The sequence below is a fragment of the Serinus canaria genome, chromosome 1A (assembly GCF_022539315.1).
Source record: "Serinus canaria isolate serCan28SL12 chromosome 1A, serCan2020, whole genome shotgun sequence".
NCBI lineage: Eukaryota > Metazoa > Chordata > Aves > Passeriformes > Fringillidae > Serinus > Serinus canaria.
In genome coordinates this window covers 38,039,018-38,053,199 of record NC_066314.1, presented here as the reverse complement: position 1 = coordinate 38,053,199, position 14,182 = coordinate 38,039,018, and the positions used below count along the sequence as shown (strand labels likewise).

Sequence of the window (14,182 nt, the reverse complement as noted above, 5' to 3'; positions counted from 1 at the left end):
AACATTAATATTCACTTGGATTTTTAAATAAAGGAATTTTTGTAAGTGGTTGACTTTATTTTGACTTTGGAAGAGATTTGATTACCCCAGTGCTGTTTTTGCCTGTTTAGCAAACCCCATATAGCAATTACCTGATCTATGACTTGGGAGGCTGTTTCACTGTTAATGCAACTAGTATTGTTGAGAAACATTGTTCCTCTGTATTAATTTTTCATTCCTGCAGAAATTCAGTCTCTAAAAAGGAGGGAGGTCAGAGTTAGAGCACAGCACTCTTCAAGAAGGACAGTATAAAAAGAGCATGGTATACCAGCCTCAAAGTGGTTGGTAGCAGCTGATGATGTATATGTCAGGAGATAATAGTTGCCTTTCTAGGAATTAGTTTTCATTTTGTAATCTACTAGTTCTTACCACTTCTTGACGTAACTACAGAGATTTAGTAACAAGTACTGGTTAAGTCATACATTAAAAAATACAGATATATAAAAGTATTAGATTCTGAGTTATTAATTAAAGATAACAGATTCCAGCTATTTAGGATGATAATTAATTGGCAGAAGTTAATGCAGCAATAAAGTACTTCAAAGCATTTGTATTAGTGTTGGATTAATTTTGTGATTGTCTTCTCCATAATATGGCATTCTGTAACAGTGAAGGTAGGAAAGCACTCTTTATTTTGTTCACCTGTTATGGCAGATGATTGATTCTTCAGTATATCCTGATTTTTTTTTTCTCGAATATATGGAATATATGAATTAAGCTGTGCAAGACAGGAGGTGGGTTTGGAGCTTTTTGCTTGTCTTGACTCCTGTCATGGCTCAAAGTATTGAATTTTTTGGGTAAATGGAGATGATATGGTCAGAAGCTGCAAGACTCTGTTGATCAATTTTAATTGTTCATTAACTGTAGCTTTTCAATAACTTTGTAGGTTTATAGTTTAATACAATTAAATAATATAATACTTTCGTGACCTATTGTTGGAATTGATCCTTTGATGCTATTGGAAATTGAGAATTTTGGGTTCTTGACTCCTGAGACAGTAAGATATTAAATAAGAAAACATAATGGGATTGAAATGTGTAAAGTACTGTTTTCTTTCTCCCCCTTGCCTCCTTCCCCACCAAAAGGTGACCTTATGAATACTTAGAATGAGATGTAGTTTTGTTTTTATTGACTTTAAGAAGCTGCCAAAGAGATCAGGAGTCATCATTTTGGCAAATTGTATGTGCCACTGAGTTATAGGAAAAGTGATTTAATTAGAGGAGGTCACAGGAATTAGTGGTTCCATCCCTGTTCACCTTGTCATCACTTTTGGTCATTATATAGCCATTTTCTTCATTCAGTTCTTCGAGGTATGTATGAAACATGTCAGGAGTCTTTGTGGCAAACTAACACCAGAAGAATATTTGTATTAATGGGTATTAGGATGAAAAGACACACAAGTATTCATAGGTTGCAGACAGTCAAAAGGGTTTGTACTTACACCCAGTATAAATGTTTCTATTAACTGTATGGGTGCATATGATATCTCAGTGGCTGATATGTTGTTTTTTTGGGGTTTTTTTGCATCAACTTTGCTGTGTTATTTGTTATTTACGGGCTTTTTTTCTTTGTCTATTGGCAGGTATTTAATTAGTCAAGGAGCACATGTAGGAGCTGTAAATAGTGAAGGAGACACTCCATTAGATATTGCTGAAGAAGAGGCAATGGAAGAGCTGCTTCAGAATGAAGTAAATAGACAAGGTAATTTTGAATACAGAAGGATGGTTGTATTTATGGACGCTAAATGTATTTTTGAAAACTTGGGCTGAATTGTGACTGTTAAAATCAATTTATTTTCAAAAGAGAGTTGGTCAGTATAGAATATATGGTGTTTAGGTGTCTATCTCTTAAAACAGATTTACATAATTTAGCAGTAAAGTACTAATTCTTTCATGTTTTGCCCAGTTTTAATTTATATGCTTAAACCCATTTAATGCCCAAAGCAAATGGTGAAAAGAAACTGGAAGACATGATCTTCAGGGAAATAAGAGATACCTACTGATACACAGATGTAGACAGTGGATTTGCAAAGGCTTTGATTCAGTTAATTGGTAGTGTTAACAGAAATTTGATTAGCAGTTTTTACAGTTAACACACAACGAACATCAGATTAGACAGTTGTGTGTGTTTTTTGTCTGTTTTACCATTTCTCTGTTTTAATTGGTTGATCTCTTTTCTAACAGTACTGTCTGTCTTACTTGAGAGTTGTTTCTGGAATTCACCTCAGCCTAGATTTTTTAAGGTGGTTATTGAAATGATTGGCTTTACTGATGTGCAGTACGAAATGGCTGCAGTAGCTCTTTATGAAATTGGAATTGTTTGGGGAATGAACTCCTCCAAAATCTCTCTTTTGTATGTTACTGCATTTTTTTAAAGAAGTATTTTGCTATATAGGATTTTACATACATTTTAATGATGTGGATATTCAACATTACTAATTACAACAACACTAATTTTTATTCTTTTGCAAGTTTAATTAAATGATTTTGAACAGCCCAATTGTAAAATTAGCGTAATGCCACAGCACTGAAAATTTCAGTGGGATTTACATATTTCACAATTGAAGCTTACTGTAAACCGTGTAGGGTACCATCTTTATAAATCTGAGAAGAAGGTACATGTTCCCACACCGTAGCTATTAGCTTCTAAAGGAATAATTTAGGCTGTTTTAAAATACTAAATTTCACTTGGTATGGACAACCTACTTTCCTTCCTCTTACATTTCTGTGGCAGTTGGTTTGCTTGCTTGTTTCATGGAAGCAGGGAAGAGGGCATGCATTATCCCTCCTAAATTTGTGTTTGAAGACATAGGAACTGAGGACTTTTCATGTGCAGAGATAAAATCAAATGGAGTGTTTCATGATTGTGGATGAGAATGGACTAGGAAGGGTATGAATCTGGATGTGAACTTAACAGTGGATATCTTACTAAATCATGAGACACTTTTCTCAGCAATAAGATTTTAATTATGCACCTTTGATGGCATCCTAGCTTGTATATAGATATTACATAAATTTGTGTGTTAATGTTACACAAAAAAGGGATTATTTAGTCATCATCAGAATCACTTAAAAAGTGCCTAATTATGTGTGTTGTGGCTAGAGAAGTTAATAGCTCTAAAATAGAAACCTAATTCTTTCCCTTAATGTGCAATTAAGAGTGAAGCATTGTGACAGTTTCATCTTTGGCTATTCAGCTACATGTAGCTGAATATAATTATCCCTGTAGCAGTGAGATAATTTGTATTTCCTCAATATGATACACTCTTTCATATCAAAAAAAGCATTGCCACAGTTTTTATAATGCAAGTTGACAGTGGGGCTATGGAATGATCAGCCCTGGCTCAGTGTTAAGGGTAATGGAAGACCAGCCTATTTAGTTTGAAAATAAACAAGCCTGGGTGACAAAATATCGTATCTCTGTGTAGGTGAAATATGCAGTGTTAAAATTAAGTAGGCATTTTCCATAACATTTTTGCCTTGCTACCCTTTCATGTATTTATTCCTGCGTTCACTGTAGTTTCATTTTTGTGTTGCAGTGTTAATGCTGTAAATTTGGCTTCCTGCATATTGGCAGAGTTGTTTGGTGGCAAAAAATTCCTTGAAAAGATTGGTCAGGTTCATTGTGATTTCAGATTTAAGTGATGATATTTGATGTTTGTTCCTATTAGAAATCTGAGAAGAATCACTTGTTATCCTTTTTTTTATTTGTCTCCTTTTTTGCTGCTTTTGCAGGCCTTATGTCTTTATAGGAAATGTCAAAACAGACTACTCAGCTACTCAGCATTCTGTTAATTATCAATTTGTACTTACGCCCAATTTTTGGCAGCTATCAAGCTGTATTTTAAGGACATGTCTTATTACAGGACAAAATGTGGAAGCCTCTAGAGACACTAAATGCACAAAAATAAAACATGGAATACAATACATTTCAGTTCTGTGTGACATTACAGGCTTAATAAAAGGAAGGATCTGCAATGTTTCCTCATCCTATTTTAGTATTCAGGCTCCAAGGTCTGATCTGACTATAGAGGAGATGGTCAGTGATACAAAATAATCTTCTTGTTATACAGGTTCTAATGTTATACAGTTTGCAATGAGTGTTGGCCATTAAAGAGCAAAGATTTTCTGGTATTATCCAGTGTCTGTTTTTCTTTAGTCATTCTGATCCCTGCATGCTACACCTCTAAATTGCAGCAAGGGTCAGGTGCCTTTTCATGTGTCTTTGTGTGTCCTGCTGAGCAAATAGAATGACTTGACATAATGGACGGTGCAGGAATTGTGAACTAAGGGAATAGCTATCCTGTAACTGAAGCAGTACCATTCTGATAGTTTCTACCCTAATCTTCAGTGGAGAATTATTGGCTTACTTATTTTTAAGCTTGAAACCTACCTTAGTTTTGTAATTTGTGAGCAGGTAAATTACATGCTGAAGTAAGGTATAAAGATTTTTTTGGCACACTTACAGACACTTCACAAATAACAAAATCAGGTGTTTTATGGAAATTATTCCAGAGTAGTGCTGAACAACTGTTCTATTTGCAATCCATATGGTTAAACTATTTTGTGTGTTATAAAAAAAGTCTTTATGAAGGACTTGTTTTGTTGTTCTTCTGTATGACTAATATTTTTTGCACTTGTCAGTTCCATGTATACATAAGGGCCACTGCAATTCTCAAAATCATTTAGCTTCATTAAAAATATTATTTAGTTTCTCATTGTGACTTGCATGTTTCTACTCTGCAGTGTTTCAACACAGTTGTGGAAGTTGTCTTTTACCAGTAAAGTTTTAATTTGCACTGGTGAAAACCAGCAGACTTGAAAGAGATGTGGTTTTAGTCCTGGCCAGCCCTGGCCAGTTTTAAATGTTATCTCTCCTCAGAGCTCAAGTGGGGTTATGTGTAATGATTTGAAGAGACGTTTTTAGCTATTGATCATCAGATGTCCTCTTAAAATTATTTTTAACTGCTTAAGCAGTTATTTTGAATTATAGGAAAATTATAGGAATTCTCAGGAGATGAGTTAGTGGGGAGAGGTGATGTGAGGTGAATCGGGTTCATTGTGGTAGCTATTTATTCAGTAACTATCAGAGCGGTCACTCCTTCTGTTCCAAGGAGAAACACATGTTCCTCATTCTTAATTATAGGTAATGTAAAAAGACTCTCCCAGATGTATTGCTTAACTCAGATTTGTTTATGTGGATAAAATTCGAACTATTACATTTGTATATAAACATTCACTTCATGAAGTAAAAAGTGGGTTGATCTTCACTGCAGTATCTATAAAACATGCCTTTATATGGCTGAGTTGTCCTGAAACAATGATTCAGCAGTTAAATTTATGCTGAATTTTCATTAAATGCTCACTGAATGGCACACTGTTTTCAAACCTGTTTTGGGCTGTTGAGTAACACTTGTTGATCAGAAAAAAAAGTGGAAGCATTTAGCAATAAATTATTAATGATATAAGTTGTTAGGCTGCCAGGGAGGTTAAGTGCACTGGTGGTGTGAGCGAGTGCTGTGGCTGAGGCTGAGCTGGGAGGCAGCACATTGCCATCTATGGGCCGTCTGGAGAAAGGGCTGGAAACAGATGATGAGCATTTTCTTTTCCCCTGGTCTGGAAAACAAAAGGAAGGAGAAAGGCCCATACAAGGTATAATAAAGGCTGTTTACATTCCATTTTCTGTAGTTAATAATGGGAATTGTATTTATCTCAGAGCACAACTTTTTTTCTGTGCCACAAAATTTAATTCCCATTTTCATGCCAGTTATTAATGTGGAATGTTTTATTTAGATTGGCAAGATTCTGGTACTTTCTTCTGTTGAAATATAACCAGAAATTAACTGTCTTGTAAAATACTGTATTGATACAGCCATTACTCCTCTGCAACTATTGTGTTTCATTTGGGCTTCAGAAATGCAATAGTTTGTGATATTATGGAAGTCTGTATTGAGTATTAGTTACTTTTTCTGCAAAAGCGTTGCTGTTTTGACATAATAACATGGGTTATTAGGCCTGTCTGGAAAGTAAGCTTAGATGTGACCCATTAGAAGCTCCCAAGATCAGGGTCTGGAATGAGTTTTTGCTCTGTTCTTCCTTTATACCAAAGTGCTTCAAAACAAACACCTATGTAAAAAACAGTTTTACACTGATAGGAAATTTTTCAGATTTTTCAGATGGAGAAGGTTACTCATGCTGATAAGGATTCACAGTTGGACTTTGAGCGTACAAAAAAGGGAATGGACATAAATGTGACTAAGAGATAATCAAATATACACTCTTTATTTATATAGTAGTATTTTGCAGGCAACACTGACGTGTACATGACTGTATTGTAGAGTATTGTCCCAGGATCTGCTGATCACTGCTCTGTCATTCTGAAAGGAAAGCAGATGCTCAGGCCCTTGAAGTTAGTATTTCACCTGTCAATATGTAGGAGCTTCTTGAGGAATGAGAATATGTGACTATCAATGTATTACAGTTTCAGAGTTCCTGGTCTTCACTCTTCATATTTGTCATACTTGGGAAGTTTTTCAGCTTTTTCCTCTGCTGAGTTCTTCAACAGCCTTGTATGTCTTCCTGCATCTTGGAGACTCAACATCCAGATTATGGTTTTTTGTCAGTTTCTGATAAAATGTAATTCTATTAATTTTTTACCTGAATTGTCAAGATTAAAATGGTTTTGCTGTGCAATTAATTGAATGAGTCTAGGAGTTCAGTCAAGTCCCGAGAACACTGTTTAAATTGTTTTAATTACTTTATGGTACTTAGTGAAGTTTTATCTTTTGAGTGTCTTTAGCATTAGGTTTTACAGTATATATCTCTTAAGTCCCTGCATACCAGTGTGTAAGATTAGAGAAATCATGCAGATAAAAACATTTTGTGGAAGGTTGGGCCACTGATTTTCTGATAGAGGTCCACCTGGATACAGTTTGCACTCTTGATGATCACAGTTTCTAAATTGCTTTTCCTTATGAGTTGTCTCCTTTCAGCCATCATAGCTAGAATTATGCTCATGCATAGTTCAATATCTCTTTCCTGTTATGTTTTTAAGTAGTACTTAACAAAAATGCTTGCAAATAATGTGTTTATATTACCCTTTCAGGGTCTGGAATTTATTTCCATTTGTTTAACCTGATGTATATACTTGTAGGTATTATGATGATAGACTGTGTTTCTCCCTTTCCATCCTTGTATAATTTTTTTTGTGTGAGATATACTGTAAAAAGTTTTCAGTGTTTTGGGTGTTTTTTTAGTACAGCTATGAAACTGCAATATCCAAAGTGTTGTCTATTTGTGTAAAAGGTTTGTGATTTGTACTTTAGATAAAGTATAGAAGGTATAGCTCCATTTTGTCATCACTGTTAAAAAGCAAGATTGTTTCTCTTCCCATAGAGATCTGTTTGTAAAACAACTACAGCTTTTTCTATTGTATACAGCTACATCAACACAGACTTGGATTTTGGTGCTTAGAAAATTAAAATATAATTTTTCTCTTTTTTTTAACAGGTCACTTCAGTGGTTATTAGTGTGATGGTAGACATTCTTAGAAGAATGAGTTTGAAGAGTTTTAGTAGATTGATTTTTATTATTATTTATTTATAATACTTTGTCCACCCAGCACCTCCTTTTGTTAGAAAAGGCATTATGCAAGCTGTCTTACAATGTTGGGTGTTTCCATAACCTTGGAATTCATCTTGCAAAAAATACTCATATCTAACTCTGAACATTATTCAGGTTTAGGGTTTTTTTACTGTATCGTAAAAATGTGGCATAAAATTTGTTCTGTAATTGAATTGAAGTATTAGAACTAAAATCTTTTGTGTCTTCTCTTCCCCACTCCCCCTTCCTGTCTGAATTAGGGGTTGATATAGAATCAGCTCGAAAAGAAGAAGAACGAATAATGCTAAGAGATGCGAGACAGTGGCTCAACAGTGGCCATATAAATGATGTCAGGCATGCAAAATCTGGTGGTACAGCACTTCATGTAGCTGCTGCTAAGGGCTATACAGAAGTCTTAAAGTAAGCGTGGTTTAACTTTTTCATATTTTATTGTCTTGATGTAATGCTGCTTAGAATTGGGCACTTGAACATTTAGGGAGTGTATCTTGAAAATCCCTGTCTCTAGAACAATCTATGCTCTAAGTTTGATTTTATGTTTTCAAGCACTCATAAATTCATTATGTGGTTAGCTTTCTGTTCTAAGTCATTCAAAATATGAATACAGTATACATGTTGAACCTAAATACTTACTTGTAAGAGAAGAAAGTTGATTAAAAACCTGCCCTGTTTCTAAAGGCAGCTATGTAAACAAGCTTAAGACCTTTTTATAATGCTAGTTAGCATCCTGGTTGGTGCATATTTTCAGGACACCATATGTATTTCCATACATAAAATAGAGTGTGTAATCCAGGCTAAAAGTCTTTACACTTAAAAACCAGGTAATTTAGCTTTGTGTTTTGATGATGTTTTAAAATTCAATTAAATTTAATGACTCTTCCCTGGAAAGTTTTAGGTTGCAGATGTCCCTTAATTCACAGCTTTTCATTAATTTAATATCAATACATATCGTAACATATTTAATTTCTTTTTCATCAAAGCTCTACTTTTATTGTAGTAAAGCATAATTAGTAATACATTGCTGTAATGTGATTGTAAATTTATTCGACTGCTTTAGCAGTGCTAGGAGTTCTTGCAAACTGTAACATAAGTGAAAATGAGTACACATCCTGACTGTGCCTTTAAGGTCTGCAGAGTGAAAATGAGTACACATCCTGACTGTGCCTTTAAGGTCTGCAGAGCAATTTATTGAATGGGAGTTCTCTTTCAAAAAAACCTGATGCTTCAACTTGATGAAGACAAATAATTCTGTTGAAAAAGAGGAATTTTTGTTTTAGAGTAGCAGCTCTCTGTAAGGGAGTTGTATCTATAACTGTTTGGGTGTTTTTTAGCTCTGTCAGTTACTGCGTTTTTTGTAGTCTAGTCTGTATATTTCTCTTAGCAGTGGCTAAGAGAAATAAAACATATGTGCAGGCAATTTTTGTGATTACTTCAGATTATCAAAAATATGTGCTCTGTATTGGATGCAAGACTGCAAGATTTGCAGTTCAGCATGTGTGACAGTTGACTCATTGGAGGCTATTACTAAAAGTATATTGGCTCTTGAGAAACTGAAAATTTTTTGAAAAGAGTATTTTGTTCTTATGTGATTTCTAACAGGTATGGACAGTGGCTCTGACAGCTCTTTACACAAAAATACTTGTTAGGTTAAGTGTCCTTTGTCACTTTGATGCTCACCTGAGAACCATGATGAATGTGAGTGCTGACTGCAGGCAGAACGGCAGGTCCCCTCTTAGAGGAACTCTGCTCCCTCTCAGAGAGCAGTTGAAGTGTGTAAACACTAGATTTTTGCAAAAAGTTAATGACAGGAAGGGAAAGTTTCAAACAGCTAATTTTAGAATGGAAGGAGGTTTTAATAGTTTACTAATAAGAACACTGTATCTAACAATTTTTTACATTTTACAACTCTTTTCCTTAAAAAGCTGTTTGCCCGTTACTGCATAATGGGCAAACAGCTTTTTAAGGAAAAGAGTTGAAGAATATCTAACTGTAGAAGAATATCTAACTGTAGAAACAATGGTCTTTGGAGAGGACATGAATAGAGAAGAAAATGGAAAAGGTTCTTTTTCTTGAATTTTCCTTAAAATACGTATACACACCTGCTAAACAATGAAAAGGCAGATGTTTCTGTGAGAAGTAAAATTAATCAATTGTCAGTAGCCCAACTAAAATATCTATGAGAAAAAAGGAGAAATATATTACCATAGAGCAGTTTTGCAATTTTTACGAATATTTATTTATCCCTGTCAGCAGTGTCAAGATCTATTTCTTTTAATTTCTTCAGGCTTTTAATACAGGCTCACTACGATGTAAATATTAAAGATTATGATGGCTGGACACCACTTCATGCTGCTGCTCACTGGGGTAAAGAAGAAGCATGTCGCATTTTAGTGGAAAACCTATGTGATATGGAGGCTGTCAACAAAGTGGTAGGATTTTTATGTAATCCTTGTCAAGATACAAAGTTCTGGTCTCTAAAGTGACTTTAGAAGCCAGGGTAAGAAAAGTGATGATAAACTGCTGTTTACTTTACGTGGAGCTTTATATAATGCATGTGTTGTCAAAACAGCATGATTGTGTTCAGAACTAAATTCTCTGATTGTCTGAATTAATTTTCAGGCCAACTTTATGCTTAGTTCTGTATTACATGATCCATTCAATTTTTGACATGGAAATTAGTAATTGAAAGAGTTTGTTGGCATTTCAGAGGTACAAAATTAGTGACTTGATGGATTGCATTCAGGCTTTCATTTCATCTCTGAAGATGATGCTGATGCCTTTGGGTAGTGTTTTAACTCTTAAAATCAGTTTGTTAGTATATTGAAGAGTTGTCACTGCATTATGCTGATTTGGGTGCAGTGGAAAAAATTTGTAGGCAACTCTGGCCCCCCTGGACATAACCTTAATGTTTCCTAAGCTCTATTTCTTAGACTTTTATGCAATGGCCTGTGTAGCTTGCTGGTCTTACTCCTAGTAGAGACAAATATGTTCATGAGTTCACATAGCCATCAAAAGGATCCAGACCTTTTCATTCAGCCATGTAAGTGCTGAGCTCTCATTCTTCTCTTCATAGTGTGTTTTACAGATAGATTCTGTTCTTCTTCCAGTTTAGGTGTTAGATTTTTTACTGGGTTTGTGAAAATGTGGATGTTATACACTAGAGAGCGCTCTTAAAAAATGCATTCAAATCCACTGGAAATAGATAAGAAAAAAAGGAAGCATAGAGACATATCAGCTTTTTTTTGTTTGTATATGGACTTGTTTCTGCAAGCTAGGAAAGATTTGACTGTTTTTTGGTAAGCTAGTAAGCATTTTGCTTTCGGAGATAGGAAGATTGAAAGCTCTGGATTTGGTTTCAGTTTTATGTGCTTAGCATCTCAGAGAAGTCAGCCATTATTATTTAGGCATGTGACCTCAGCTATCAACTGTTGCAGATTTGATTTAAGATGTAACCTTCCAACTGCAACAGTTTTCTGCAAAGAGACTTTTTGTGGTCATAGTAGATCTAACTACCACCTAATAGCTTCCTTAAAGTAGAAGGCCACTTAAAAACTGCAGTTATAATGCAAATATAAACTTGTGATAATAGTTCACATAGCAGAAGACTGTAAGCTTTTTTGGCTAATGCTTGTTGAAAGGTTCACGTGTTTCTGCTGTATGATCAGAATTAGTGGTTTAAAGGTTTATCCTTTCTAACCAGGTAAGATAGTCTTCACTGGATAGTGTAATGTTAGTTAACATCTTGAGAAACTGAAATAAGCACAAACCTTTCATTATTTTTTTAAGCTGCTGTGGCCACTTTTAAATGACAGCTCTGTTTTTATTACTGGTTATTGTGCAGAAGTAGTTCCTAGTTTGATCTTGTCGTGATCCCCCAGCATCTCAGTAAGCCCACCCAGCATGTTGATGCAGCTGCATTTATGCCAGTGAATATAGGACTTTGCCTAGATTCCAGCCTTCAAGTATATGTCTCATGGAAATCATACCCTAAGGAGAAATAACAAGTGGTTATAGCAGATCTTTTATAAAATAGAATGTAAATTGTAAAATGTGAATGCATGGCTGCCTAAATTTAGTGCAACTCCCTTAAATCATTAAAACTTAAAAAGTCAATTTGTATGTTATAGTCTAGGATGGGCAGGATACAGAACTGCTCAGGATCCATCCATTAAGCTGCCATTATGAACAGTTGTTTGGCACTAATACTGTGAGATTATATTCATCAATCTGCCTTTCATTCATGGTGTTCCTTTTTCCTTCAAACGACAGTAAAATTTTATTGTCATGTCTTTATCACTTAAAAATGTGTTTACTCATCAGGTATAAATGTTTTTGTTTGCATTCCCCCCCTCCCCGCCCCTAAAAAAGGAATATTGCAAAATTGTTTTCAAGTACTGACAGACTAACAGTTTGCAGTAGAGCTTGATTCATATTTTCCAGTTTCTCTCTAAATGTTCTCCTTAACCTGCATCATCCCATACATTTAAAGTCTGTTGTACAATTACGGTATTTTACTTCTTCCCCTTCTCCAGGGCCAGACAGCATTTGATGTGGCAGATGAAGATATTCTAGGATATTTAGAAGAGTTACAAAAGAAGCAGAATCTGGTAGGCCTTGTACATCTATAGATATATATATATGTATGTATGTATGTATGTTGCATTTTAATATACATATATGATTATGGTATCCAACTCAGGGCAGGATGTAAATTAAAACCAAGGTTTTAAATTCAGGGCTTCAATTCAGGTGATGCCACAGTCATCTCAAAAAGTCTTTTATGCCCTTACTTGGTCACCTATGGTAACCAAAAAAAGCCTTGGAAGGAAAAAGACGATCTACAACTTGCCTTGTCCAGTGGGCATTTTATGATCCAAAGTATCAACAATGAGCATCTTACTTGGAATAACAGGTTCTAAGATTTTTTAGAGCTTTGAACATACATACTTTTTGAAATTTTTTATACATTCTAGTGTTTGTAGTATTTAGAAATTCCCCATCATTGTTATTTTGTCTCACTGATGCCATTCTGACAATTAAACATCATTCTCTGTTTTGAAGCTTCATAGTGAAAAACGTGAAAAGAAGTCTCCCCTAATTGAATCTACAGCCAACCTGGATAATAATCAGACACAAAAAACATTTAAAAAGTAAGTAAAAATAAGAAAAATTATGAAATCTTTAAAAAGATAACTTTACAACTGTCACAAAGTCCAACTTAACCGGCTTTAGTAAATTTTCAGTACTTAGTAAATAATTTTCTTTACAAATTCAGTAAGGAGACGCTGATTATAGAGCAAGAAAAGAATGCATCTAGTATAGAGTCTCTGGAGCAAGAGAAAGCAGATGAAGAAGAAGAAGGAAAGAAGGATGAATCCAGTTGTTCTAGTGAAGAGGAAGAGGATGATGACTCAGAATCTGAAGCAGAGACAGGTATGTTATTTGGAGCATTGCATTTCATTAAATATTTACTTTATAAATTTACTTGTTTAATATCACATGATGCAGAGTTAAGTATGTTACATTTCACTTATTCTTCTGTATTTCACTAAGTTTCTGGTTATTTTAAAGCAAGTTTATATATGTCTAAAGTTGAGTCATAACAGATGTATCAAATGGATGTCTTTACTGGTAGCTACTTAGGTTAAAGCTATTAGCCAGCTTACTTGATTGGCTGCTTAACAAATAGGTGCTGTGAATTAGATAGATAGAACAACACAAGCCTGAAGTAGCATGTCAGAAACATTGAAAAAGTTAGAAGATCAAATTAGAGAGGAAGACTTCTTAGCAGTATTTGCTAGTGGAACTGGTACAGAGATTGGATCAGCAGAAGTGCAAACATTCTCATTTGTTCTTACCATCTTAAAGTAATTACCACTTATTCTGGCTCAGCTATTCATAAAGTAGTGTAGTAGTATTCGTAAAGTAGTAGTAGTATTCGTAAAGTGCATATATTTTCAGTGTGTACTGACTTTTAAATGTGTTATTTTAATGTTGACTGTTAATTCATATATAACTTCAAGAGGAATGTTCTTTGAAAAGTTTTGCATTGTATGCACATTACTCCATATTTCTCTCTTGAGAAATGGAATTAGTGGGTTGTTTTTTTCTTGAAAAATTAACAGAGTAGTAAGTACTGATAAAAGAGCAAAATAGTATATTCTCCTTTCAAACCAGAAAACAAGTGTCTGGCAATAAGTGTTTAAAGATGTGTGTTTAATTCTAAAAAAGAATATTAGAATTGCAATGAACCAGTACAATACATAGACATGGATGTCATTAGAAACAACCTGTTAATATTTTATACATAAACTTTAAAAAATAACCGGTTTTGGTGAGCTGTCAGTTTTTATTTTAATGTGTTCTAATTTCTTCATCTGAAAAGATAAGACTAAGAATGTATTTTAGAGCTAGCCAAACTGTCATAAGCATTTAATGTAGGTAGAAGTAAAAATAACTTGCAAAACCAAACTTTCTATTATGGTTTTTTTTTTTTTTTTGTAGTTTGAGATAATCCAGCATTT

The 14,182-nt window shown here is 34.4% G+C and overlaps 1 protein-coding gene across 5 annotated transcripts in view; it reads left to right on the top strand.

The window, feature by feature from the left end:
* The window catches only part of PPP1R12A (protein phosphatase 1 regulatory subunit 12A), a 114,198-nt gene that overhangs the window by 62,214 nt on the left and 37,802 nt on the right, over window positions 1-14,182 (top strand). For 4 of the 5 annotated variants that reach the window (XM_018910139.3, XM_009086704.4, XM_018910140.3 and 1 more), the window contains exons 3-8: window positions 1,622-1,740; window positions 7,901-8,060; window positions 9,943-10,087; window positions 12,191-12,265; window positions 12,720-12,808; window positions 12,934-13,091. In XM_018910139.3, the coding sequence (XP_018765684.1) occupies window positions 1,622-1,740; window positions 7,901-8,060; window positions 9,943-10,087; window positions 12,191-12,265; window positions 12,720-12,808; window positions 12,934-13,091 (746 nt within the window). The remainder of the gene's footprint in view (window positions 1-1,621; window positions 1,741-7,900; window positions 8,061-9,942; window positions 10,088-12,190; window positions 12,266-12,719; window positions 12,809-12,933; window positions 13,092-14,182) is intronic. The other variant, XM_050970115.1, reaches the window with a different exon arrangement.